General features: G+C 48.4%; 1 protein-coding gene and 1 pseudogene across 1 annotated transcript in view; one reads left to right on the top strand and one right to left on the bottom strand.

The window, feature by feature from the left end:
* Positions 1-839: 839 nt before the first annotated feature.
* Positions 840-27,890, bottom strand: part of ATP12A (ATPase H+/K+ transporting non-gastric alpha2 subunit) — a 30,422-nt gene continuing 3,371 nt past the window's right edge. Inside the window, exons 3-23 of the mRNA XM_055244323.2 lie at positions 26,779-26,838; positions 23,789-23,992; positions 22,935-23,048; positions 21,835-21,969; positions 21,586-21,703; positions 21,057-21,325; positions 19,679-19,877; positions 19,410-19,519; positions 17,411-17,545; positions 13,475-13,667; positions 11,401-11,576; positions 10,280-10,416; positions 6,081-6,231; positions 5,353-5,521; positions 5,110-5,264; positions 3,128-3,251; positions 2,782-2,927; positions 2,020-2,153; positions 1,720-1,821; positions 1,204-1,295; positions 840-1,119 (exon numbers count right to left, since the gene is read on the bottom strand). Of these exons, the coding sequence (XP_055100298.2) occupies positions 1,091-1,119; positions 1,204-1,295; positions 1,720-1,821; positions 2,020-2,153; positions 2,782-2,927; positions 3,128-3,251; positions 5,110-5,264; positions 5,353-5,521; positions 6,081-6,231; positions 10,280-10,416; positions 11,401-11,576; positions 13,475-13,667; positions 17,411-17,545; positions 19,410-19,519; positions 19,679-19,877; positions 21,057-21,325; positions 21,586-21,703; positions 21,835-21,969; positions 22,935-23,048; positions 23,789-23,992; positions 26,779-26,838 (2,952 nt within the window). The 3' untranslated portion in view covers positions 840-1,090. The remainder of the gene's footprint in view (positions 1,120-1,203; positions 1,296-1,719; positions 1,822-2,019; positions 2,154-2,781; positions 2,928-3,127; positions 3,252-5,109; positions 5,265-5,352; positions 5,522-6,080; positions 6,232-10,279; positions 10,417-11,400; positions 11,577-13,474; positions 13,668-17,410; positions 17,546-19,409; positions 19,520-19,678; positions 19,878-21,056; positions 21,326-21,585; positions 21,704-21,834; positions 21,970-22,934; positions 23,049-23,788; positions 23,993-26,778; positions 26,839-27,890) is intronic.
* On the top strand, positions 24,872-26,452 carry LOC134732677 (UPF0764 protein C16orf89-like; annotated as a pseudogene).

The following is a 27,890-nucleotide window of genomic DNA, read 5'->3' as shown; positions in this document are numbered from 1 at the left end:
ACATTTCCAGATCTTCCACAGATAAGGAAAATGACCGGAAGGAGCAACGAGAGGAAAATAAGAAATCATATCCTATTTTTTTGTCCCATGCTCTTCATTCTAGAAAAATGTGAATCAATTAGAACACCACAATTAAACCTGGGTTTATAAAACATCTTTTAGCTAAAAACGAGGCCTTTCCGGGCCTGTCAACATGGGTGTGTCACACATGAATACACCTAAGTTAAAACATGAAACATGACTGACAAAACGTTATTGCTGGAGAGCACCTGGCAACTGTTTTACAAGAAATAAATATCACTATGGAAACAACAACAGGTCTCTACTAGGGTTGAATCCTGGTGAAGAAAGCCCCCTTGGATTAAATGAGCGTTTTGAGTTAGGATATGCAAAATGAACTGGGAGCTCAGTTTTGGAGGAGCTGATGTAGGGGTGGAGGGTGACAGGGGCATAAAGGGCTGGGGAGATGACCAGAGGTGGGACGGGGTGACATGGCCAGGGAAACTGTGGCAAGGGCCTTCAAGAAGGACATCTCAGAGTTAAACGAGTGAAAGCTGAGGTCATGCGTGCTGCTGTGATGTAAACCTGCCGCCACTTCCATCTCCTGCAGACCCTCGGGTGAGTTGGCCTTTTTTGAGCAAGGAGACCGTGAAAACATACCTTCTCAAGGGATTTGCAGAAATCTTAGGGAGGTCATGGGGCCTTTAATAGGGTGTGGAAAGGAGTTCTGAGCAATCCTAGCTAGAGCTTAAGGCAGGCCCCAGTAGATGCCTGGGTTACACAAGACTATTAACATCAAGGAGTTTCAAATACATATAAACACATCCTTCCCTATACCATTACCTTGAAATGTACGTATTTTTTAATGAGGAGATGGAGATAGAAAAGAAAATCCTACATAAAGAGTTGAATTTCAGTTTTAAAGTGCAAGACGTCAGTGAATATCCTGCATACAGCTTGCTGCATGAAAATTTCCTCTTGTAGGAATTTTGACGATGTCTGCCCTGCAGGGGAATCTCCCAGCAAATGGTCAGAAGATGAACAAGTGTGCCCCAACGTGCCGCTGAGAGACGAAGGAAGTGAGGTGGTCTTAATAATACATGTTCTTATCCCACCAGCCTGTAGAGAGAGAAAAAAGTACATCAGAAATGGAGAGTCTGTTGAAGGGGGTAAACAGAGCCTCCAAAATCACAGGCTACTCACTTCCAGGGTAGAGCCTGATGAAGAGCTTCCGCATCTCATCATACACCCAGATCAGGATGGCGTGCGGCACAGCCACAAACCAGTACTGAGCCCTGGAAGCAGAGGGGTGGAGGGTGAGCCCTGACTCATCCACAGGGATAGCCCAACCCTGCCCAATGGGAATGGGGCTTCTCGTTCATTTGTCCTGCTTTACTGCAAACAACGACAAATCCACGAGGCCCCACAAAATAAAGGTGGAAAGCTCCTTGTTTAACCTTCACTGTGACTGCTAGAAGCAATGTCTGCCTTTGAAGCAATCTGTTGGATGAGGATGAAGGCGGGTTGGTGAGGTCTAGAAAACCCATTTCCACTTCTGGAAAATGCAGAACAAAGTTTTGGGCTCATAGAGCATGGGATCAGTTTGACATCTTTTGAAAGACTTGGGGAGGAACCCTGGGAATCCTCAGGTTTATTTAGGCTGCAACAGCTCAAAGCAGAGTCTGGCTCTTTCCTCCATGCTGTTGAGGGTGAACTCACCTAAGCATGGTGAATCTCAAGGCTGTGACACTTCCGAGGCCGTAGGAGAGGATCAGACCAATGATGATCTGTGAGGCGATCCCCACCCAGATGACTTTATTTCTGCAAGACACACAAAAGCAGACAGACTTGGGATTCTTGTGGCTTCATGATCATACACCCAGAAGACCATGCCACCAGAAGAGTCAATGCCTCTGGGGTTACAGGTGTGGCCAGAACTCGGTCTTGTGAAAAACAAATCATCATCATCCTTGCACGGCAGGCCCAGGGCTGCCCCAGGAGGCTGGGCACAGGCAGTACCTGAAGAGACCCTGCTGGAAGATGGAATTCCTCCGGGTTTTCCTGATGATCAGATCTGCTATTTGCTGGACTAGGATGCCAACAAAGAAAGCTGTGTAGCCCATCCATTCTAGGTATTCCCTCTGGTACCTTGTCTGTTAACGGGCAGAGAAGGAAGAGACCGTGAAGGCTAAAAGAAAACTTCTAGGAAATTGCAGTTTAGTTCTCTATAGCTTCATGCTCTCTCCGCACCTCACCCAGACTGAGAGTGGACCACCTCCTAGTGTTTGGAAAGAAACATTTTTCTTTCTTGAACCAGCTGAGTAGGGAAAAATGTTAATTTTAAAAACATTATCATTACTATTATTTTTAATACAGGCAGGGTCTCACTATGTTGGCCAGGCTGGTCTCAAACTCCTGGGCTCAAGTGATCCTCCCTCCTCAGCCTCCCAAAGTGCTGGGGTTACAGGCATGAGCCACTGCACCTGGCCTGAAAGATGTAAATTTATTTGGCCCCACTGTGGGTGTGGCTGGGCTGGTCACTCTTCTATACCAATGGCAAAGCTAAAGTAAAAAAAGGGACCACTTGGCGTCTAGTCTGAGAAAGGAGGCTGCGCCATGAGACCCAGCGAAGGCCAAACATGTGTCAGCAAGGGGGCCCTGAGCCCTATTAATTGAAGCTTTCCAAGGCTGTTCAGGGACATGGAGGTTCTATCTAAGTCTGGGCAGGGCAATGAGCATGGAGAGAATCAGGTGGACTCTGCGGCAATTCCCGCCACTAACCCATTCCTGCCCATAGCTGTCTTCCAAGTCATTCACGTAGTCCGTCTCCCATTCTACCCGCAGGTTAATGAGAGTGCGGGGCAGAAAGCCCTCCTGTGCATAGATGGTGAAATACACAAGGAAAGCTCCCAGGGCTTGCATGAGGCCTGAAAGAACAAGAGAGATAGGACACAGGTTCTATGATGGCCTCAGGGAACTGCCTCATCCTGTCTGCTCTCGGTTGCCCCTCCCTCCCCAACCCAGGCCCCACAGGAAAACCACACTTTCTGGCTGTGCCCCCGACGCCAGTGAATTCAATTCTCAGGGCAGGCGCTGGTGTGATGGGGAAGACGCGCCCTCATCGTACCAATGTGCAGGTATGAATACACAGTGAGCGGCTGGTTCACCAGCCTGTCCTTCTTCTTGTGGCGAGGCTTCCTGTTCATGATGTCACTTTCAGCTTTCTCGTATGCCAAGGCAATGGAGGGGATCTAGAGGGGAAGAGGCTGGTGAGGTCTAACCCCAGGATGCTCTGCTCTACCCACAGTAGGGGAGGGGGGCTGGGGTGGGTGGGGCACTGGCTGGATGGGGTGGGGGCATGGAGCTGGCCCATCCACGTTATAGGCAGTAGAGGGTATGCTGTCTGTACAGGAATTTAAAAATAGTGCCTTTAGAAATCAGCTGCTTTTTATCACCCTGTGCTGGCAGTTCTGAAGGATGCTGGTTAGAAAACACTCTTCCCCTACAGGAAGGATTTCTTGTGCCGTCCTCTCCCTCCAGGTGGGAGGACCTGCTAAAAGACAGATCATTGCGCCCCACCTCCAGACTTCCCGAATCAGGAGGACTGGGCTGGGGCCAGAGAATTTGCATTTCATTCCTTCCTTCCTTCCTTCCTCTTTCTCTCCCTTTCTCTCTTTCTCTCTCTCTTCTTTTTCTCTCTCTTTCTCTCTCTCTCTTTCTTCCTCTTTCTTTTCTTTCCTTCTTTCTCTTTTTTTAAAAGACAATGGGTGTACAACCTATTTCCATTCCCAGCCCAGTTATCTGGAATAACATTTTTATTTTATTTGTTCTTAATTTTTATTTTTTAAGAGACTAGGTCTCTCTGTGTTGACCAGGCTGGACTCAAACTCCTGAGCTGAAGCAATCCTCCTGCATTGGCCTCCTGAGTAGCTGGGGCTACAGGTGTCCACCAGTGCCCAGAGTGTGCATGTCTAACAAGTTCCCAGGTGACTCCCGCACCAGGTCCAGAGAAGCACTGCAGCAGAGCAAAGCAGGCAAGTGTGAAGGGCTTGGAAAATGCTCCATCAACTTTGGGGAGCTCAATACCCCTCAAAGGGAAAGACATCTCCAGTCTCTCTAGGAATTAGGGATTACCTGGGTGTTGTAGAAAACAAGAGAGGGGAAAAGGGCAATTTGAAGGGCCAGTTTCCTGCTAAGAATTCAGCTTGCTGTCTGTTGCTTTCCCTGCTTGCCCACGTAAGCCACAGCCACATGGGCACCTTAGACGGGGCTTTCTTTAAATGGATACCGGAAAAGGGGAAGGTTTAGGTGACATTACTGTAGGGCACGGCTTTATAAAGTCTTCATAACTGCTGCTTCTTATTATGTTTAGGTAAAGGTCTTCCATGTCAGACTCTCTTACTTAACAAGGGGTGGCTGTGAGATTATCACTTTAGTCACTGAGCCCCCAGTGGTTATTTGGGTGATTAATTTGAGTGACAGCTTCATCTTCCCAAAAGAAAAGGGAGGCACATAGGCTGAAATTGACCAATGGCATTTCTTTTTCTTTTTTTGAGGATGAAGACTCATGTCTTGAAAAGTTTGCTATAGCTCAGGTGCAGTGACTCACGCCTGTAATCCCAGCACTTTGGGAGGCCGAGGCAGGTGGATCACTTGAGGCCAGGAAACCCCAACTCTACTAAAAATACAAAAATTAGCCAGGTGTGGTGGCACAAGCCTATAGTCCCAACTACTTGGGAGGCTGAGGTGGGAGAATCGCTTGAGCCTGGGAGGCGGAGGTTGCAGTGAGCCAAGATAGCACCACTGCACACTAGCCTGGGCGATGAGAGTGAAACTGTTTCAAGAAAAAAAAAAAAAAGCTCACTATAGAGTATTTTTAATTTCCAAACATTTGGCTGATGCCTCTGGTCCCTTGCTTTGAGGTGTGGCATGTGGACTGGTAGAATGGGCACCACCTGAGAACCTGTGAGAAATGCAGAGCTACAGGCCCCATCACATGGAAGCTGAGAAGCATTGAGTTAGTCCATCCTCTGCCCTTGAAGGTATCAACCCTGAACTTGATCTCCCCTGGGGCAGGCATCACACCCTGTTCCCTTCAGTGTCACTTACAATGTCTGTCCCTAAGTCAATGAACAGAAGGGTGATGGTGCCAATGGGCAGGGGGAGCCCGACAATGATGTAGATCAGAAAGGGGCACAGCTCGGCAATGTTCTTGGTCAGGGTGTAAGCAATAGTCTTCTTGAGGTTGTCAAAGATCAGGCGACCTAGGCAGAAAGGTTTCTCCTTCAGAACTTACTTCTAGTCCCCCAGACCACCCCGGCCCTTGGGAAGACCCCCCTGAGACTCACTCACCTTCCTCCACCCCTGTAACGATGGATGCGAAGTTGTCGTCCAGCAAGACCATGTCGGCTGCATTTTTGGCTGCATCAGAACCTGCTATCCCCATGGCAATCCCAATGTCTGCCTTCTTTAGAGCCGGAGAGTCATTGACTCCATCCCCTGTCACAGCAACAACAGCATCCTGTGGCGGGGGACCCAGGGAGAAAGTGGGAGTGAGCAGGCCCGGTGGGTTGCAGACCTGGCAAGAGCAAGGCAACCTCCCTTTCCCTTGAGGTTGCGAGGATGATTATGGCTGAACGGAAGGGCCCATTTAGAGGAAAAGATAAAGATGAGAAATCTTAGAAGGAGGAACAAGGATCTCGAAACAAGATGTGTGCAAATGAGGAAAACCTAATGCTCAGGTGTTTTATATCTTATGTCTTCACATTTTTTGTTTTAAATCTTTGCATTTTAAATCTTTCTTTACTCACACCTACCACAGTGGCAAATGCTTCACCGGGCTCTCATGACAAAATGCAGAGAGCTGGGGTGAGCCTTTCGGGGAACGTGTGGTGGGGGTCTCAAAGGAGGACAGGGGCCAGCCCACCTGAGAGGGTGGAGAGGTCAGGTGATGAGGATGAGCCAAGAACTCTCTCTTGAGGTTTCAAAGGCACCACAGCCTGATGTGAGATCCAGACCTCTGCACTTGCCCATGGACAGTGATGGGCCTGTCAGTCCTCTGGACACTGCTGTCCACCCACCTGCCTCTGACAACCCTCCACAATGATCAGCTTCTGCTGGGGGGATGTCCGGGCAAAGACAATCTCCTGGTAGTTGGCTAAGATCTCATCCAGCTGTTCCGAGCTCATGTCCTTCAGCTCCATGCCAGTCACCACAGCGGCCTTAGCATCCCTAGAAGGGCCAGAAGAAACTGGGTGAGGCCCAAGGGCAGATCTTAGCTTGAAACACTGTTCCAGGAAGGATGCTGGCTGAAGCCTCTCTGACTTGACCTGGAACCCAGTGTCCTTGATACCTAATGCTCTAGTGAGGTAACAGGAGTCCTGGGAACACTTTAGTCTCCATTTCAAGAGGCAAACTGAGGCTAAATATAACACCATTTCTTGGTACCATATAACAATAGGTACCATATAACAATAGGAATAAAAAACCAGGTAGCCTTATCCCTACTAGAACAGGTGAGAGTGCTACTTCCTAGAGCAACACTTACTTCAGAAGTAAAAGGAAGTTAAAACACTGCCCATTCATGGCCAAATGCAGTGGCTCATGCGTGTAATCCCAGCACTGTGGGAGGCCAAGTAGGAGGATCACTTGAGGCCAAGAGTTCAGGACCAGCCTGGGCAACATAGTGAGAGCCCCTGTCTCTACAAAAAATTTTTAAAAATTAGCCAGGTATGGTGGCATGTGCCTGTGGTCCCAGCTACTCAGCAGGCTGAGGCAGGAGGATTGCTTGAGCCTGGGGGGGTTGAGGCTGCAGTGAGCCAAGATCATGCCACTACACTCAAGCCTGGGTGACGAAGTGAGACCCTGCCTCAAAAACAAAAATAGAAATAAAACCCCCAAACTGCCTGTTCATATATTTTGGTCCTAGAATTCTTTTATGCCCAAACAAGGGGTAATAATTACTTGCTGTTGTTTATTTCGGATTTACAGAGTGTCATCTTTGTGCAATGTGCTATGGAGGCAGAAGTTTACTGAAGTCTTTGAGCAGCACTATTGCCTGCTGACTATAAAAGTAAGGTTCTAGGGCCTATTGATTATGCAGAGCTGTCTGAGCTACTCCCCTGCTAAAACTCTTCAAGGGCCTCCCACTGTGCTTGGAGCAGACCCCAGAATCCCTAACTTTAGCCAGCGAGCCCAGGTGAGGCCTGCATTGTCAAGCTTCCCCTCGCCTTGGGCTCTCCTTCCTGCCCGCTGGATGCTCTCAGTTCTGACATCCTCCATCCCCTGTACCCTAAGGCCTTCATAGGTCTTGCTCCCTGACCAGGAATGGCCATCTCAGCCACCTCAGCTTCTCGTGGCTAACACATTTTGGCCCTCAAATCTCAGCCTAAACAATGTAGGTACAAACCACTGCAGGTCTTTTTCTTTACAATTTGCAAGTTTTGAGCTTTCTAGATCTGTTTTACCTCTTGGTGCTAAATATTGGAATTCTAGCACTTGACTCAAACTACAGGTCTTCTTAACTGCTGGCAAAAAAAAAAAAAAGTAAGAGAAGAAAGAAGGGGTGTTTCTTTCCCCTTACACCTGCCAAGATGCAATTTTTATATGGTCGTGAAACTAGAGCTGATGAAGTGAATAACTGAAAACATTCACAAAAGCATCCACTTCACTCAGTGTGGTGATTTGTATAAAAATGTGTAATCCACTCTTCCCTTTTGTGGCCATGAGCAGAGTGGCAGTGGCCAAGAGGAAGTTCAGTCCCTTTGTGACTTTTGACTGAGGCAAGGATCATAAAAGGCATTTCAATGCACCTTCCCACATTCGTAGGAAGATTATGTCTTTCTCTCGTTCCAAAAAGCTGAGATAGAAGCACATTCTGGGGTCTGCTCCAAGCACAGACCCATCCATGCCTATCCCAAAGGATGAGGAAGTTGAGGTTGCACAAGGACACTATACAGGTCAGCAAATTGGCAAAGCAGTCCAGGTTTATAGGAATAAATGTGCCATCTATACTGAACAGGAGCACAGGAGGAGGCTAAGGGCAGGACAGTCGTGTGCACATCACCCAGCAGGTGGCCATCACCAGGCTAAAACTGGACAAAGACCACAAAAGATCCTTGAATGGAAGGGCAAACAAATCTTCCTAAGCAGGGAAGGAAAGGCAAATATAAAAAAGAAGCAATTGAGAAGATGCAGGAGTAAGGTATCTTATATACAACTTTCATTAAAAATTGCTAAAATGGGCCGGGTGCAGTGGCTCACGCCTGTAATCCCTACACTCTGGGAGGCCAAGGTGACAGATCGCTTGAGGTCAGGAGTTCAAGACCAGCCTGGCCAACATGGTGAAACCCCGTCTCTACTAAAAGTACAAAAACTAATCCCAGCTACTCAGGAGGCTGAGGCAGGAGAATTGCTTGAACCCAGGAGGTGGAGGCTGCAATGAGCTGAGATTTCACCGCTGCACTCCACACTCCAGGCTAGGCAACACAGAAAGACTCCATCTCAAAAAAAAAAAAATCTGCTAAAATGAAGCTGGGTGCAGTGGCACAAGCCTGTAGTCCCAGCTACTTGGGAGGCTGAGAGGGGAGGATTCCTTGAACCCGGGAGGTCAAGGCTGCAGTGAGCTATGATCACACCATTGCACTCCAGCCTGGGTGATCTGACAGGACACCTTGTATCTAAAAAAGAAGACTTGGCTGGTCTGAAGGTAGCAGTGAATTATCTCAACTGATTGTTCACAGTTACAGATCAAACTCTTCTACTCTTTCCCCTCTTCTCACTACTGCGTTTGACTACTCTTAAAAAAATTTCTTTTAGGCCGGGTGTGGTGGCTCATGCCTGTAAGCCCAGCACTTTGGGAGGCTAAGGTGAGTGGATCACTTGAGGTCAGGAGTTCGAGACCAGCCTGGCCAACATGGCAAAGCCCCGTCTCTACTAAAATTACAAAATTAGCCAGGCATGGCGGTGGGTGCCTGTAATCCCAGCTATTCAGGAGGCTGAGGCGGGAGAATCGCTTGAACCCAGGAGGTGGAGATTGCAGTGAGCTGAGATCACACCACTGCACTCCAGCCTGGGTGACAGAGAGAGACTCTGTCTAAAAAAAAAAAAAAAAAAAAAATTTGTTTAAAATTCTAAAGTGAAAAAAAGTATAAGCCGATTACTTTACAAAACCAAACAAATAAACAAGCCTCAAACTTGTTTTCATAGAGGGATGTTATATATACTAAAGGGCACTGCAAGACTCTTAGACTTCAGGTACTGTTGCTGTGCCCAGAGGCCGGAACTCTGGTTGGTTGTCTAACTTGGTAATTTGTTATGACCCGACAGCTGTGTGTCCCTAAAAGACCTAAGTGCTTGGGGAAACTGAAGAGGTGCACTGGTCTTTCCCTCATCTCCTGCATGCGTGAAAGCATAACCCAGCTAATGAACATTTCTTCTCAACCTGAGAATTTGGAGTCTTTGACTCATGGAGACCAGGCACAGTCCAGGCCACTCTCCCGCATGCCCAGCTCCCTAGCCCTGTGTGTCTCCCTCATTACACTGACCACATCATTGTTAGCTTTGTTTCTGTCTCCTGGGCTCGACGGAAAGATCCCCAACAGTGTGGATAGTATTGTTCAGTTTGCTACTGTAGTTCCAGGTCTTGCCTGGTATATAGTTGGCACGCAATAAATACTTGTTGAAAGAATAAATACATGAGTGAATGTACAGTTGGATGAACATGATTAAAATAATAAGGATAAACATGACTAAAAGAATTAGGAGAAACAAGGAAAAAAACTTTCCTTAGGAAGCTTCCAATCTATTTATTACCAAATAAAAAAGAAGGGTGTGTTTACATAGCTACATATTATGAAACCGGGTGGATAAATACCCAAGATGCTTACCAAGGAGGGTGCATGAAACAACCCACAGGGTTCTTACGATTCCAAATTGTGCAACTGCATCTATGGCAAGTAATTTCACATAAACCCTTTGTTTCAGTTTTTCTTATTCTAAATTGGGTACAAAGGTTTTGTGCCTAGGGCACACTGGATTTTGAAATTTCAAACAAGGAACACATAAAGGGTCATTTCATGGTATCAGTACTGTGCCTGGAACATATTAGCTGCTCAGTGAAATTACAGTGAATACATGGATATGCAAATTATAGCTCAAACCAGCCTAGCATCACTCTGAGAGCAAAAAGCTGATTTGTTCCAAGTAGTGCAGCTCTTTAGAGCCAGTGGGGCCCCATGGGTATGAACTGGAATTTTTGCTATGCTGCTACTGTGCTTACCATTTGTTAACTTGCTCCACAGCAATGTTGAGGCGATGTGCAATGTCTTCCACTGTTTCACTGTTGGCTGAAATGATCCCCACACTCTTGGCGATAGCTTTGGCTGTGATGGGATGATCACCAGTAACCATAATAACCTAGAGCACAGACAACGAGAAGGCCCATGGGTAACGAAGAACTCGGTTGGCCAAAGTGGGGATGGTTCAGTGTTACCTACTCCGTAGTGCCCTGGGAGAATGTGGTTGGTGATTACAGTGGCAGCTCTGGATCTACGAGACAACTGTCTTTGGAGTAAACACTAATCCCATTGTGTCTACCCTTGCTCCTAAGCTTCATGCGCTTCCTCCTCTGACATGAAAGGAAGCCCTTCTCCTTTGATGCCACTTTATTTGTGAAAGGGCTGGTGAGTGTTTACTTGGGGGTAGCCCCATGTTACTTCAACAGTCTTAATACTAACCTAGTAATGATGAACATGGATTATGGGGGCTGAGCCTCAAGATTGAGTAATAAAGCCTTTTTTCTTTCTTTTTTTTTTTTTTTTTGAGACAGAGTTTCACTCTTGTTGCCCAGGCTGCAGTGCAACGGCATGATATCGGCTCACTGCAACCTCCGCCTCCTGGGTTCAAGCGATTCTTCTGCCTCAGCCTCCCGAGTAGCTGGGATTACAGGTATGTGCCACCACGCCTGGCTAATTTTTTTGTATTTTTAGTAGAAACGGGGTTTCGCCTTGTTGGCCATGGCTGGTCTGGAACTCCTGACCCCAGATGATCCGCCTGCCTCTGCCTCCCAAAGTGCTGGGATTACAGGCATGAGCCACCGTGCCCAGCCAATAAAGTCTTTTAGTATCTACCATGGACTAGGGCGAGATATGGTCACTTCAAGGCACTAGGAGATTCCTCTCATTGCATTTACTGTTTATGTGGTTCATTCCACATAGACACAATCATTTCGTTTTTGTGGGACAGTTTCAGTAAACTTAGCACAGTGAAACTAGAAATAAAATAGGAATTATGATATTCACTTGAAGACACCTAAATACTGACCGTCTGCTATGAAAAACATGATTAGAAAGGAAAATGACATAAAGAGAGAACTTCTTGAGTCAAGAAAATAACTCCCACCTTGATCCCTGCACTCCGGCATTTGGTGACTGCATCTGGCACGGTGGACCGAGGGGGATCGATCATTGACAAGAGTCCCACAAAACAGAGGTTGGAGGTCGGAAAGTTCATAGCATCTATGTCAAATGAGTAGGTTTCTGGAAACTTGTCTGCTGGCAGGTAGAGATGGCAGAAACCTGTAATACAGATGAATTAGGGAGTCAGTGAAACTAGAATAGGAAACGAAAAAAAATAAGAGGAGAACATGCTGATACACCTCGGTCCTCTACTGTTTTACCAATACATCAGAATAAGCCAGAATTGTTTAATTTCTTCAACTCCATAATGCATTTTTTTTAGAAAAGGCATATTTCATCCGAATATAATTCACTGTGTGCTCACTAGGCTCTGTGTTCTAGAAATATATCTTGCTATATTGCCGAGTTCTAGGGCATACACAGTCTCGACTTCTGAAGCTTAGCGGGGCACAGAGTTAAAGGGATCAAGCACAGGGTACATCTCAGGGCAGAGACACACTTCAGCTGCCTGGAGGGTCAAGAGAGACTTCCCCAAGGAGGTCACATGTGAGCTGAAGCTTGAGAGGGGCACAGATGATTTCTAGGGGAAAAAGGGAGGGTGGAGGTGGGAAGGCCATTTTCAGAAGAGAAAACAGCATGTGAAGGAACAAGGGGCTTCAGTGGAGGGGCACAAAGTTCAGTGTTAGATCAAGATAAGCCCAAGAGAAAGGCCAGCAGGAACGGGGCCAAGTCGTCCTTTTCTCAGAAGGCATCAGCCTCTCATAGGCTGAGGTGGAAGGGACTCTTGTGCCTGGTGGGACCTCCAAGATTGTGTGATCAGCTTTCACATCCAATTTATTTTCAGCCTGGCCCACTGCTTTGCAAATGTCAGTGGAGCAGGCTTTGAGAAATCATACACAAGTGGGCATGGATCCTTTGTAGAATACCCGGTGCTGTGGGTTATTGGATGCCTACAGCATTACCATCTCATTTATATGCTTTATCTGCTTTGCCAACTCCAATAGCCTTTAGAAACACACATTCCACAGATTGCATCTATATTGGTGAGGACTTCCATGGTGTTTAATGAGCCAGATCATCAACCGTACACTTCTGTTTCCTTGAATTTGTCATTCTGTGGTCCTGATGGGGCACCATTCCGCCAGCCCTGGTGCTGACAACAGGACACACTGTCCCCTTTGACAACACCACACGCACCCCCATTGGGTCCTCCTCCTGTTGCATTTCTAAGGTTCCTTCCTTCCTGACACTTCGTCTGCATCACTGGCATCACTTTCTTCCTAGTCATTAAATGGGAAGCTTAATCATTTTTAAACTGACTATTCCCCTCTAATCAGTTCTAAATCTTACCAACTCTACCTCTATGAAGTCTCTTGTCCCTGATCGCTCCTTCCCATTCCCATCACCCTGATCAAATTCCCATCCCTTTTGCCTGAGCAAGGGCAGCTGCCTCCTATGGAGATGCGTGTCTCTCCTCTCTCTGCTGCCACCAAAGACATTTAAAGGAGTTAAAGAAATTTAGCTCCTTCCATAAAGTCTTCCCCAGTGCTGTGACTGCCCAGCTCACTCTAGTGGCACAGCCCTTGGTGCTCTCCTCTGACTGCAGGATGAAACCTGGCTCCTCACCCACATATTTAAGACCTCCATCTCATGACCTCCAATCTAGCCCTTGAACCCTGTTTCTGTGACCGTGCCATCTCACCTGCTGGCAGCACCCAATATGCCCCATGCCGTTCTGCCTCTGTGATTGGCCTGTGCTGTTCCCTGGGCCCTGGATACTTTCCCCCATCTCCCCTCAAATGCAGTCACTTAAGGCCCAATTTGAAATTTAACTCGGTCCATAAAGTCTTCCCTGAGCTTGCCTCTCTGGAGGCCACCCCACCCTGCTTGGTGCTGTCTCACAGCGTCCTCTCCTTGTTCCCATCCTGCTTATCATGTTCTCCTTTACACCCTTCATGTGGATGCCATGGCCACTCGGCTAGGTCACAGGTCCTCAAGGCGCCTGCCTCATCTCTGACCCTACCAGGTGATGGGCAGGGCCCTGCCACCGCACTCACCCAGCACACGCTCGCCCAACCCGCCCAGCTCCATGTAGGCCGTGTGGAAGGTCTTGGCGGTGCTCTTGTCCAGTGGGTGCTCCTCGCCATTGATCATGATGGTGCTGCATTTCTCTAAGATGCGCTCAGGGGCCCCCTTCATCACCATGAGGAAGCGCTTGTCGTGGGGGTCATCCGTCTCGTGGATGGAGAGCTGGGAAGGAATGAACTGAGCGTGTTACTTACAGAAAGGTGAAACGCATTCCTTCTTCTCTACTGGTCCATTAAATGTAAAGGAGGAAGAGGAACAATGGCATCCTCAGCATGTTCCGCCCTTTTTCTTTCTGTGGCCAAGTAAGACGAAGAGCTCTAGACTTGGCCCCAGCCCAGAGGGGGGTACCCTGGGTTGGAATCTGCAATAAGTGGAGCTCATCTTTCAAGCAAAACTGGCTGCTTTAGGCAGGCTAGATGTGGCTGTCAGCATGTGAAATCTTGTGCGTTGAACAAGATCTCCCAGGGTGCCCATGAGAGTTAGGGGGCTGTGAGCCTCTGCATCTCCCCTCCTCTACTTCCCTGTGGGGAGCAGCCATCTTTCAGACCCAAACTATTCTGAGCTCAGGAGGGTAGGAGGCAACAGGAATTTCTGCACCTCTTCACCTCATTGTCCACCCAGTTTTCCTGCTTGGATGTCATAGAAAATGGCGGGGTGTGAGGAAGTGGACACTTCCATGTATAGTGTTCCAGGAAGAGAGCTGAGTCACAGGAGTCTCCATTTTAATAGGAATGCTCTTGACCCAGCAATTCTACTTCTAGATCCATCCTAATAAGATATGCAAAAAAAATCGATATACAAGAATAAAAGGACTAACTCTAATGTAGCCCTTCTGATAAGCCAGGTACTCTTCTAAGCACTCAAGAGGAATCTCAGGAAGCTGGAGTGTTTGGGAGAAAATAAGTTGTAAAGAAAAGCGCTACAATTTTGGGTATAACAGTTCTTTACAAATCAGTATTTCTTAGACTTTTGGGTATCAAAGATGAGTACAAAAAGAAGTATAGGGCAAATAGGGTTACCAGCTGCTGCTGCTACTGCTTTTTTTAATGATCAAGTAAAGACACTGAGAAAACCAACCAACCAACAAAAACCAAACCAAACAAAAAACCTCCCATTTCTTATCCCTATAGCTTTCTAAAACATAGGCCTTTTCTTTTTCTTTCTCTCTTTCTTTCTTAATTTTTTTTTTTTTTTGAGACGGGGTCCCACTCTGTCCCCCAGGCTGGAATGCAGTGGCACAATCACAGCTCACTGCAGCCTAGACCTCCCAGGCTCGAGCAATCCTCCCACCTCAGCCTCCCAAGTAGCTGGGACTACAGGCATGTGCCACCATGCCCAGCTAATTTCGTTTTTTGTTTTTTTGTAGAGATAAGGTCTTGGTATATTGCCCAGGCTGGTCTTGAATGCCTGGGCTCAAGCAATCTGCCTTCCTCGGTCCCCCAAAGTGCTGTGATTACAGGTGTGAGCCACTGTACCTGGCCAAGATAAAGCTTTTTACATTTAAAACATAGGGATAATATGAAACACTTTTATGGTGTGTACCACGTGCCAGGCACTGTTCTAAGTGCTGTCCACGTCGACTTAGTTATACTCAAAACAACTTTAAGGCCATGGGTACTATTATTATTCCCTTTTACAAAGGAGGAAACTGAGGCACAGAGGTTCAATGCTTCACTCAAGGTCACTGAGCAATAGGTGCCTATCTGGTGGCTGAGTTGGGATTTGAGCCCAGGCTGGCAGGCTCCAGAGCCCCTGCCCTTAATCATGGAGGCTACAAAGGATAATCTTTTAAATTAAATACATTCATCTTTATATAAAACTTTATAAAACATTTTCCAATTTGCCCTAAACTGTTTTAAATGTCTTAACAGACCAGTGTGTTTGGGGCATCACCATTCTAATCAATAAGACGTAGGCTTTCCATTTTATTTCCTTCCCGCAGAGACGTCTCCTTCTAAGGCCATGACATCTAAAGCCCTGGTGAGGCTGAGCACTGCTCATGTGTAGATATAAAATGACCCTAACAGCATCCAGACAGCACCTCCGACATCTTCAGCAGGAACTCACACAGGCCCCTCTCCCCTTTCTAGTCCCACTCTATGTAGCCACTTTCTCCTCCAACTTGTACATGAGGCCTCAAGGAACCTGCTTTGTCTCCCTTTTGCAACAGGACATGCCTTTACCCTGGGAGACGGAGCTTCAGCAGGGCTCCAAGTCCTGCTGCTGATGGAGGCATCATCTAACCCCATCTTCACACTGTGCATTGATGCACGGCACCCCAACCTCCTCATCCTCTAGCCACCCCACAGCGTTGTCGTGAGAATGAATGATTTGATACGTGTGGAAATTAGCACAGAACAGCTCCTATTATTACTAGTATTATTAGTATAATAATACTCGTCCTAAAACAGTCTTTTAGGACTGTTGCCCACTCTATTTTCACTGAGGTTTTACGTAAGAGATGTGATTTCTTGGCTTGAGTATTTTACATCATATGTTTCTGGTTAGTTGTCTACTTAGCTAACTGTGATTCTCTGTTGGCTCACTGTCCACAAAGAAGACATTTGCAACACAAGAGTTCTTCTCTAGGCTGGGCTTGGTGGCTCATGCCTGTAATCCCAGCACTTTGGGAGGCCAAGGCAGATAGATCACCGGAGGTCAGGAGTTTGAGACCAGCCCGGCCAACAAAGTGAAACCCTGTCTCTACTAAAAATACAAAAAAATTAGCTGGGCATGGGGGTGCATTCCTGTAGTCCCAGCTACTCAGGAGGCTGAGGCAAGAGAATTGCTTATACCTGGGAGGCGGAGGTTGCAGTGAGCCGAGATCGTGCCACTGCACTCCAGCCTGGGTGACAAGAGTGAAACTCCTTCTCAAAAAAAAAAAGAGTTCTTCTCTAACCCCTAAATTCCATCCGAAATAAGATGGGTGGATAATCACCAGAAAACTCCACACATACAGTTGTGGTTATTCTATTTCTATACTTTACTGTTGTGCAAAGCCCAAGTCCAGATCCATTGTGGGCTCTGTGGAAAATCCCATCTGCATGGGGACCTGGGGCTCCCAACTGTCATTTGTCTTAACATGGGGAGGCTGTGGCAGCTGACTGTCGGCCAGCCCTGCTTGCTGAGACAACCAGGCAAGGAGGGCCGTCTTCTACCTGAGCAGGGGACGGAAAGGAGACCCCCACCCACAGCACAGGGGCTGGCCCAGGAAAACGACGGGGCTGTCACCTGAGGCGCCGCTCACCGGTCTCCCCAAAGGGCAGGGCTTGCTCCCATGGCCTGAACTGCACTGCAGTCCCACTGTGTGACGGTGGAAGAATCGTGGACTTGGTGTCAGGCTTGGGAACACCGGGTGCTGTGTGACTCTGGTCTCTCCACACTTTCTAAGGGCCTGCTTCCTCCTCTATGAGTCAGGATTCGTCAGTCTTACCTCACAGGCTGGATGCGAACATGGAACGAGGCCACGTAGATCAAGGGCCTGATGCACTAGAGATGAGAGGAGCAGGTGTTCAGCCTCCTTGCTGCCCACCTGGCATTTATGCTTTGGAATGTGGCTGCTGCTCCTCACGGCAGAAGGTACCTGATAGTGGTGGTGTGAGTGTGTGTGTGTGTGTGTGTGTGAGGGGGAGACTGTGTGCCTGTGACAGAGATGGCTCATACACAGGAGCAGCCAGGCCCTGATGAGGTCCTTGCCTTTCTTTCTTTCTCTGCCCTGCTTCAGGGCTAGGAAGGAGGCCAGCAAGCGAGCTTGACCTAGGGGACCAGACGCCTGGGTGCTGTATCCCTGACGACTGTCTTTGAAGTCAGGTATCCTTCAAAGTATGAGGTAAGCAAAGGATACATGCAAGTAGAAAGGTCTTCCTGCCGATGACAGAGATTACCGGCTGTGAGGAAAAACTCACCTGAAATTTATTAGTAGAGTTAAAAGGGATTTCAGCTACTTTGCGGTTTCTTTTTCTAATTTCCATCACATCACCCAAAATGATCTCTGAGAATTTTAAAAGAGCAGTTTCTGAGGCATCTCCAATCACAGCTTTCTGGGAATCAAAGAAGAAAAATATTTGCAGCACATATTTAATGAACCAACATGCCCTCAGCATAGGACCCAAAACACACCTCCTGATCCCATTACCATCTAGTTGGAGAGACATTATCACGTGATCAGGTAGGGCCGCAAGACAGTGGTAAGCGTGTAAACAATAGTGCCACCTACTGGCATTAGGGATGTTTGGAGAAGCTGGACCTCTACGAGGACTGAAGATTTCGTGGAAAAAAGCAGCTATGAACTAGATCTTGATAGATAGGTGGGTTACCAATACACAGAGAACAAAGCCTTCCAGAAACCAGGATGCGGGTGCAGGGGCATGAGGGGCAGGCTCGTCTGTGAGTGTTCAAGGTACAAGTGGAGGTGGAGGGTGTGGCAAGACCTGGTGGGCCCTGAAAGGTAGCCTGAGGTCTAGACTTGAGAAGCAGAAAACAGGGAAGTACAGAAAGATTTTGAGTAAAGTTAAGTGAATATAAAAGCACCATTAAGGAAAATTAGTGGCATTCGAGAAAGACTCCAGGAAGGATAAACTGGAATCAAGGAGGTTTAATTCCAATCAACCAGTAATCAGCTATTTAGATGCAAGGTACTGCTGATAAATAGTAAAGTTATGTATATTTTGAAGCAAGAATGATAGAACTTGGTGACTCATTGGATATAAGGAAAGGATAAGTCAAAGATAACTTTCAAATGTTCTGTTCCAATGACAAATAGGATGGCTATATCATAGAAAATTAGAAAATTGGGGCAAGGCACTGATGTGCAGCCAGGCTGGGTATGGGTGGAAGTTAACAAGCATGATTCGTGCAACTTCCTAGTAGAAGCACACAGCCAGCCGGAGATTCAGGTTGGAGTTTAGGTAAGAAATTAGAATTGGACATAAAGATTTGGAAGATATTGACAAAGAAGCAATTGGCCAAAAAGAGCATTCATGAGCTGCCTGAGGGAGAGAAAAGCAAACAAACAAACAAAAAAATAATAAAGAAAAAGAGTCAGGGATGGAAACAGATGGCAAATAGAAAAGCCAGGAGAACAGAGATTCAGTGACTCATTGAGATGGAGAGGAAAAGGGAGAAAGGGAAGGAGGAGAGGGAGGGAGGGAGGGAGGGGGAAAGTTTATTGTATGCTCCGATATTCCAGGACCCCTTAGAGCTTCGTCTGCAGCCATATTCTAGTTAACAGGAGTCCTTTTATTTTTATCCAATCACATTTTAAGTTTCCATGAATGGCATGTATATTAAAAGGAACTTTGATTACATCCACTTAGCTGGCAGAAAAGTCAAGAAAGTAACTTAGAGGTGCATTCATTTCCAGAATTTTCTAAAGACGCTAAAGCAATATTCTGAAACCTTTCAAGCATCTTTGTATTCTCAAAGCTAGTGTGCATAAAGAAAACTTTCTGTATGTCTTGTGAGTCCGACTTGCTCTTGCAAGCACTGAACAAACTTTAAGCAACTGGAGAGATGAAATCAAGCACCCGGGCCGGGGGCGGTGGCTCACGCTTGTAATCCCAGCACTTTGGAAGGCCGAAGCGGGTGGATGACGAGGTCAAGAGATCGAGACCACGGTGAAACCCCGTCTCTACTAAAAATACAAAAAAATTAGCTGGGCGTGGTGGCGAGCGCCTGTAGTCCCAGCTACTCGGAGAGGCTGAGGGAGGAGAATGGCGTGAACCCGGGAGGTGGAGCTTGCAGTGAGCCGAGATCGCGCCACTGCACTCCAGCCTGGGTGACAGAGCAAGACTCTGTCTCAAAAAAAAAAAAAAAAAGAAAGAAAGAAATCAAGCACCCGATCAGACCCCAGCAAGTGACTACAAACTGGCTGTGATTTAAGACCGAGTGCTGCAGAAGCATTACCTTCATGATGGGGACATTATCCTGTCCTGGCTTGAACTCTGCTCGGTTACACAATGTTATTATCTTGGATAAGGAGGCCCAAGTCCTAGAGCTTTGGTCAAAGACTTGGTCTGGAAGACAGAGAAAGAACGGTGGCTGCTATGGGTTGGGCTGGCCATCCATGAGTCACTGTCCAGCAATCCTCCAGCTGCAGACCCTGCTGTGTGCTCAGCTCAGCCCCAGGATGGAGTCCACAGCTTTGGCCAGACCGAGCTCTCCATAAGACTTACTTGAATGGTCTTCACTGGTGTCAGCCACAAAGATCTGATTGTCGAACCATAGATGGGCCACTGTCATCCTGTTCTGGGTCAGTGTCCCAGTCTTGTCCGCGCAGATGATGGAGGTGGAGCCGAGGGTCTCCACAGCCTCCAGGTTCTTCACCAGGCAGTTCTTCTTGGCCATGCGTTTTGCTGTCAGCGACAGGGTCACCTAGCAGGAGAGGGAAGGACGCTTTGGGAAAAATCCTCATTTGAACTCAGGTCCAATAATACCAAAATAGCCAATGTGAGCTGTGATTGAATTTTAGGAGACAGCTGGACTAGTTTTAGGGGAGAGGTGTGGTTGTCGGCACAGCTAAGCTGACCTGGTGGCTTATAGGCCACCAAGAGCCCTCTATGCCACAATCCCTTTTTAAAGATTAAATATGAGACACTTCTCTTGTTCCTTCATGACTTGAAGAAAACAAGGGAACCACGGGCAGCAAACACGGACACGCTGCTGTGGCTGGTGCTCACGTACAATCACGACACCTCCTGTGGTCCCTAAGCAGGAGTGTGTAAGAGAGACTGAACAGTGCATGCCAAAGAGGTTGTCCCAGAGGACACACTTGTTGCTTTGGGGAATTCAGCAGCCTTTATGTTGTTTCATTTTAAAAGCTCCATATTTTAAAGATTCTTTTAAAGCCCCAGACCTCAAAGGATTCTTTTGGCTCCAATTTCCCCAAATTATTATCTCCTGGGGTCAGAAGAGATCTGGACTTCAAAAACTTCTCTTTTTTTGGTCAGGACAACAGCAGGCCAATGATCATGTAGCCACAAAACTGGAAACATAAACCCCCTCCTCTCCTACCCCTTGGGACCCCCACAGGACAGACTGAGGAGGAGGGGGCTCTTGTCTAGGGACTGACTGACATGGGCCTATACAAACAGCTGGGTCTAGGGTTGGCCAGGAAAGGGCTGGAGTCCTCGGCAGGAAAAATGGGAGGAATTTTTTTTTTCCTGAGAGAGGTAAGTAGAGTGTGTCAATGTGCCTAAATGCCTAAGTTGTAGAAACTGCCAAAGAAATGTGGGCAAGGCATCAGCCTTCTAGAAAATCTGTGAATGGTGGAGTCTGTCTTACCTAGATCTTAAGGGGCAGAGTAAGCTGTGTGAATTGCCAATTGAAAGCATAACGTTTTCAAGGAAAACCCAGTCAAATATTAAAAATACGACAATTTTTTTTTTTTGTCTCTGTAAGGAACAGTCTATGCAGAATGTTCCATGGTTGTCCCTGATGGGGAGGGCACGGTGCTCTGGACTTAGGGGAGATTGCAGTTTGTGTGGGCGCCTCCCTAGCACCAATACTGTGTCCACAGGGCCGGGTGCAGGCTGTCTAACAGCATGGACTCACAGTGACAGTGGCCAGGAGGCCCTCAGGCACATTGGCCACAATGATGCCAGTGAGGAAGATGATGGAGTCCAGGACTCGATACTTCAGGGACACAGCGATGGTGAAGAAAAGGATGCCGATGGAGACAGCCACTCCTGCCACAATATGAACAAAGTGCTCGATCTCAGTGGCAATGGGCGTCTTCTCATTTCCAACTCCTGAGGCCAAGGAGGCAATATGGCCAATGATGGTGTGGTCACCCGTGTTGATGACCATGCCGGTGACAGTGCCTACAGGGGAAGTAGACGTTTTATTCCAGGGGTCCTCAGCTAGGAGGGGTGTGCAGCCAGCTTGCAGCCCTCTCTGGGGGCTGGCACAATCAATAGGCACACCACATTCCAGAGGCCAAGCATTGTCCTCTAGGCCCTTCAGTTCCACGCTTCCTCTGGGATAAGCTTTGTAACAGGGTGTGGCAAAGGACAGACCTGAGAGCCCAGGAGGGAGAAGGGACACAGGTGGACATGTGGGCTGAGAGCCAGAGGCCTTTTACCTTCCAGACACGTTGTGGAATAGAAGCAGATGTTCTTCGTTTCCAGGGGGTTTTCATGGGTAAACTCAGAGGAGCGGGGCTGGGGCTCAGACTCCCCCGTGAGAGATGAGTTATCCACCTAGAAGAAATGTTGAAAATGGTTCACAGCTGGGTACCTCATTCCCTGCCTCTTATACTGATGCTGGGAAAGACCACAGAGCCAGCGGGTTTGGAACATGGTCCTTGGGGTGGATGCCCCCTGCCGCTTACCCGACATCCCTGAGAAGACAGCACCCTGATGTCTGCGGGGATCTGGTCTCCTCCTTTGACCTCCACAATGTCCCCCACCACCAGCTGCTCTGAAGGGATGGTCTTCTTCTCAGAATCTCGGATGACGAGAGCTTGCTGCCGAAGAAAACCAGGACAGATGCCTCAGACCCTGGAAGGACACCGGCCCTCCTCCCAAGTCTGTACCGCACCGAACCCCAGGATAGAGGCCTTGGAACTTCCTGGTCACTGTCACCGTTGAGTCCATGCTGTTTGGCAGCCTGCACCTGGCCCTGTGGACACAGCATTGCTGCTGGAGCGTGAGGCTGTCAGCATAGCAAGAATGAAACAGAAGACTGCTTCACCCGAGGCCCGAAGACTCTAAGAACTACTTTTTCTTGAGCTCATGGAGAGTTCTTGGAACAGAAGAGTTGCTGTTGGCCAGATCTGGCCAAGCCAGAGCCCTGGGCCTCCTAGAAAAGGAGACCACTAAGGGTGAGCAATCCTGGCTGGGCATCTGGGCAGAACACTGAAGGTGGGGCTGGGGAGGCTGATAATCTGTGAGTGTCGGGAAAACTTTAACGAGGTGATCTCCTGCTTCAAGCTTGGCAGGAGGTGTCTTTTCCACCCAGAATCTCTCCTCCAGCCCACAGTTCCCTGGGCCAGGGACAGTGTGGACAACTGACAGGGGTTTTTGGGGAAGAAAGGAGCACCGGGCGTCCCTGCCAAGTGCATTCTGGGGCTCAAGAGCAAATACGGTCACAGATAAACAATTGCAGGCTGGTCTCCTTGGCTGCCAGTGAAAGAACACTCCCTGACCTTCCACAGGTCCCTTCCAGAACCCAGAAGGACTGTCCACAAACACTGAGGAGCAGGAACAGAAGATGCCTTGTGCTAACCAGCACTGCCCTGGGTGGTGCCTCATTTGACCATCAAAATCCTGTGAGGAACTGGGGTTCTGACAAATGCGTTAATTCACCCACGATTGCTCCGGTAGGGAAGGAAGTGAGAACCTGTAGTCCTCAGGGCCCTGTGCCCCTCCCAGCTGAGGCTTCCTCACCTGGGAGTCACCAGAGGCCAGAGGATAGGTGGCTGCCACTCACCTGAGGGATCATCTTATTGAAAGTGGACATGATGTTGGTGCTTTTTGCCTCTTGGTAATAAGCAAAGATCCCCGTTAAAATGACCACCAGGCCAAGCACACAGCCCAAGTACACCTGGGTGAGAAGGAGGGCGTCAGTCAGAGAAACCGGCAGCGGGAAGCAGCCAGGCCCCGGGGCTAGAGCTCTCCACGGGAGGATGCAATGCTGGCAGTTATGCCCTGGTATAATTTACAGGCCATGGAATTCGCCCATGTTAAGTGAGCAACTTATTAATTTTTTTTTTTAAGTTTACAGAGCCGTGAAACCACCCTCCACTGCAGCCTCAGAGCATCTCCATCCTGCCTGGAGATCCCCCTGGCCCCTCTGCCATCACTCCCTGCTCCTGTCCAGTGCCCTGGCATCACCGATCTGGTTCCTGCTTCCAAGGATGTGCCTGTTCTGCACATTTCATGTCAATCCAATCCTATGACATGTAGCCTGTTGCCTCTGGCTTCTGTCTCTTGGCATCAAGTTGGCCAATTCAGTTTTGTGGATTTGGTACCCATGTCTTGGCAGGCACAGTCACTCTCCGTGTTAAAGGAAGAGGTTAGCTTGGGGGAGACAGAGTCCCAAACTACTTCACATGGATGCAGATTTTCTCCCCCTTAAAAATTCAAGGTGTTTTGTGTATCCCTCCTTCATGCCCACACTGCCTCTGGAACATCAGAAAGCCAGACAGAATTTCTGTTTTACAGCTGGGAAAATGCCTCACTTTCCCACACCTAAGCACTGGCATCCAGCCCCAAGCTGTGCCCCCGAGGCCTCACTGGATGCCTCTGCCAGCAAAACCAGGAGGGGACACCCCAGAGCCTTACGTTGTTCAGGGATGCAGACTTGTCGCTGGAGTACTGAATCCCATATGCAATCCAACAGAGAAAGGCGCCCACCCACAGGAGGATAGAGAACCCTCCCACCATCTGCTTGAGGAACTTGATGATCTCAGGCGTCTGCTTGGGAGGGGTGAGGGAGTTGGGCCCATCCCGGGCCAGGAGCTTGGCAGCTCTGGTGCTGGAGAGACCCTGGGAAAGCCAAACAAAGCACTTGCACAACCAAAACAAATACGAATTAGCCATTCCTCCTCCCTCAGGGGTTGGGCTGCATATTTTTGCAGCTTGGGGTGAGGCATTAATGTGCCCAAAGAAGGTCCCGAGAAAAGCGAACCGTGCCTCACTTCTCCAGCTGCCCAGTTAGTTTGAAAGACTATGTAATGCTTAATACCAGCCAGGCACTGTGCTCTGTATATTCACTCATTTAGTCTTTAAAATAACCCTTGAGGCAGGGGCCATTATTCTTCGGTCTCGTCATTCGCAGAGGTGGAATTTGAGGCACAGAGAAACTACGTAACCTGCCGGAGGGATCTGGCCTGTCAGTGGTAGCAACCGGGTTCAACGTGGTGACTGGGTCCAGAGCCAGTGCACTCTGCTCTGCTAAGGGGTTTTAGTTTCTTAGAGGTTTATCTGACGAGAGGAGTAATTTGATGAAGGAGGACTTGGAATGAAGAAGCTGGTCACCAGGGCTAAGGGCAATGCAGTAACTCCCCAGGAAACAGGGAAGCTTCTGGGATGCTACATAGAGAGCATGTGGCTTTAGTTTCCATCCTTATGCCTGCTCCTTTTCTACCTTTCTACACATCCAGCCTAAGTTCTCATTCATCTTGACAGGCATAAATCCTACCCAAGCCCTCAGCCCATGTGAGCAGCCCCTGCCCTGGGGGGCCTGCCATCCATGAGGCACCCTCACCTTTGTAACCCTACATGTTCACAGGAATTTCCCCCACAAACGATCTTTGGTGGACAAGTCTGTAGATAACTCTTCTTCCTAATTATGTTGTGAGCTACTTAAAGGGCAGGACTCTGTCTTGGTCTGTTTTTTTTTGATACACAGTCTCGCTCTGTTGCCCAAGCTGGAGTGCAATGGTGCGATCTTGGCTCACTACAACCTCCTCCTCCTGGGTTCAAGCGATTCTCCTGCCTCAGCCTCCCAAATAGCTGGGATTACAGGCAGCCGCCACCACACTTTGGCTAATTTTTAAAATATTTTTAGTAGAGACAGGGTTTCACCATGTTGGCCAGGCTGGTTTCGAACTCCTGACCTCAAGTGATCTGCCCACCTTGGCCTCCCAAAGTGCTATGAGTACAGGTCTGAGTCACCATGACAGGCCAGTCTTGGTCATTTTTGTGTTCTCTCTTGGGTCCAGTGATTTTTCTGTGGTAGTGATTCAGATATCTGTCGAATGGCTAGATTCAGGCTCACCACCTCGATCCCATGTCCCTCCACTTCAATTCCTTTTCCAGAACCCCAGACTCATCTTTCTGAATAACTGCGGAACATATCCTCAGGGGTGTTCTGGAAAGACTTCTCCTGGTATAACTCACAATAAGTTCATCATCGCCTCCTCCTTCCTGCCTTCCCTGCTGTCACCTCCCAGCCCACACCCCAGCCCATCACCTGAGTGGCTCTCCTCCTCCTGCTGCTGTGACGTGGCTAGCGAGATGAGGGACTCAATAAAAATCCCCGCAAGTCCTGCTGGTTGTGTCTCTCTGCAATATCTTTCTTTCTTTCTTTCTTTTTTTTTTTTGAGACAGTCTCGCTCTGTTGCCCAGGCTGGAGTGCAGTAGCGTGATCTCCGCTCACTGCAAGCTCCACCGCCTCCCCGATTCACACCATTCTCCTGCCTCAGCCTCCCGAGCAGCTGGGACTACAGGCTCCCGCCACCACGCCCAGCTAATTTTTGTATTTTTAGTAGAGACGGGGTTTCACCGTGTTAGCCAGGATGGTCTCGATCTTCTGACCTCATAATCTGCCCGTCTAGGCCTCCCAAAGTGTTGGGATTACAGGCGTGAGCCACCGCACCCGGCCCTTTTTTTTTTTTTTGAGATGGAGTTTTGCTCTTGTTGCCCAGGCTGGAGTGCAATGGTGTGATCTCGGCTCACTGCAACCTCCACCTCCTGGGTTTCAGTGATTCTCCTGCCTCAGCCACCCGAGTAGCTGAGATTACAGGCATGTGCCACCACGCCCTGCCAATTGTTTGTATTTTTAGCAGAAACGAGGTTTCACCATGTTGGTCAGGCTGGTCTCAAACTCCCGACCTCAGGTGATCTGCCCACCTCAGTCTCCCAAAGTGCTGAGATTACAGGCGTGAACCACCACGCCCGGCCCCTGTAATGTCTTTCTACATTATTTCAGGTCCTCATTTCACAGTCCTGGGCTGTTGTTCCGTTCTTCTAGACTCTTCCATTTCTCACTTTAAAAAAAGAATCTTCTACGAGAACTGCCTTTTGAAAACCAATGAAATCACCTCCATGTGTGGAAACCATGTCCCTTCTGCCTCTAAGACAGCTCCTACTTATTAGTTTAATGTGAATGCTTTGATAGCTTCACCCAGATGACCTTCCTGGCTTCATTCCGGCTGCACCTGTCCCCTCTCCACACAGAACAGCTTACGGCAAGCCCAGATTCTCTCCAAGCAGGCTCTGTGATTACTGGCCCTGGGGTCCCCCACCAGCTTAAATCCGAAGCATTTTGAGTCCCAGCACAAACATGGCAACAGCCCGAGAGCCGGCTCTGGCCCCTTCCGTCAAAATCCACCTTTCTCTCAGCATAGCGTTTCTACTTTTTGTGGCCATCCCAGGGGGATAGAGTGAATCTCAGGACACTTCCGTACACATTTGCATCCCCTACCCGGCCACTTTCTCCTTGAGGCCAAGGATCATCTGTCCCTCTTGGTCCCCCTCACTGCCACACACGCCTTCCCTCTGTAGAGTTGGGAGGCTTCTCTTCCAAATCCCTGGTTCCCATGACTCACCGTATTGATGTCTGTGCCATATTTCTCTTCCAATTCCCTATTGCTGAGTTTGTGGTCATCCTGAAGTCCATGAAAGGAAGAACACAGTGAATTAGATAATTCCAAAAGACTCAAGCCCCAAGCTTTGACCAGCTATGGAAGCTGAGAGTAGCAGCCCTGAGGATGGGAGGGGATCAAGGAGTGTGGGGGACGGGAGAGAAAGAACCCCTGTGCCAGGCAGCTGCCCAGTGAAGGATGGCACTGCCTCAGGAGTGACTGTCCCTGAGTCGGCACAATCCTGCACTTGCGGTTACTACCCAGAAGCTGCCTGCAGCTTTTCTGAACAAAGCCATGCACCTCGCTTCAATCTGAACTCCAGTGCATACAGGTTCTGGCACCCTCGTCTTCCAGGTGCTAGTGAGCTGGAGGCTTCCCTCAGGCCTGAACCGTGGGATTGGCTGGGGCTGATGGCAAAACCACACTAGAACCGCTTCTTGGGCTGGCACAACTCCTCCTCCTTCGCTGTGTGGGCTCTGGCAGGGAAAAGCAGCTTCCCTCACTCAAGCTGTGATGCTTAGGGAGCTCACTGGGCAGAGAAATCCTGCAGGTAAAAGTTCTGCTGAATAAACCCACACCATTGTGGCTGCCACTTGTGAATTCTGCTACAGAATCATTAGACTACAGCAGGGTTTCTCACCCGTGGCCCTGCTGCCATTTTGGACGAATAATTCTTTGTTGTGGGCTCCACCCACTAACATCCTCCCCTCAGTTGTGGTAACCAAAAATGTTTCCATTTTTCCCCTGGGAGAGGGGTGGGGGAATCCTCTTCTCCTCTCCCTTTGAGAACCACTGGGCTAAAGGACAAGAAGTCTCTTCCTGTAGCAGAAAACCTAGGGTAAGTCTTCCTCCCTCCCCCTAGAACGTCCAGCACTCAGGATTTTTTAAACCCTGATTGTCTGAAACAAAGATTGATACTGTTGACTGGTGCTCACATCATCTCTTTTCTTAAGTATATGCAAAAAATAGTTCCATGTTGCAGTAAGAGACTCAGCTTTTCAATAAAACAGAATTCGTTATTATCATTGTTCCCTTGCTTCTAGCCCTCTTCTCGGCCAGATTCTGTTTTGCTCCTT

The sequence above is a fragment of the Symphalangus syndactylus genome, chromosome 15 (genome assembly GCF_028878055.3).
Source record: "Symphalangus syndactylus isolate Jambi chromosome 15, NHGRI_mSymSyn1-v2.1_pri, whole genome shotgun sequence".
Lineage (NCBI taxonomy): Eukaryota > Metazoa > Chordata > Mammalia > Primates > Hylobatidae > Symphalangus > Symphalangus syndactylus.
Note: the sequence above shows the minus strand (reverse complement) of the source record. Positions and strands in the feature narration are given on the sequence as shown.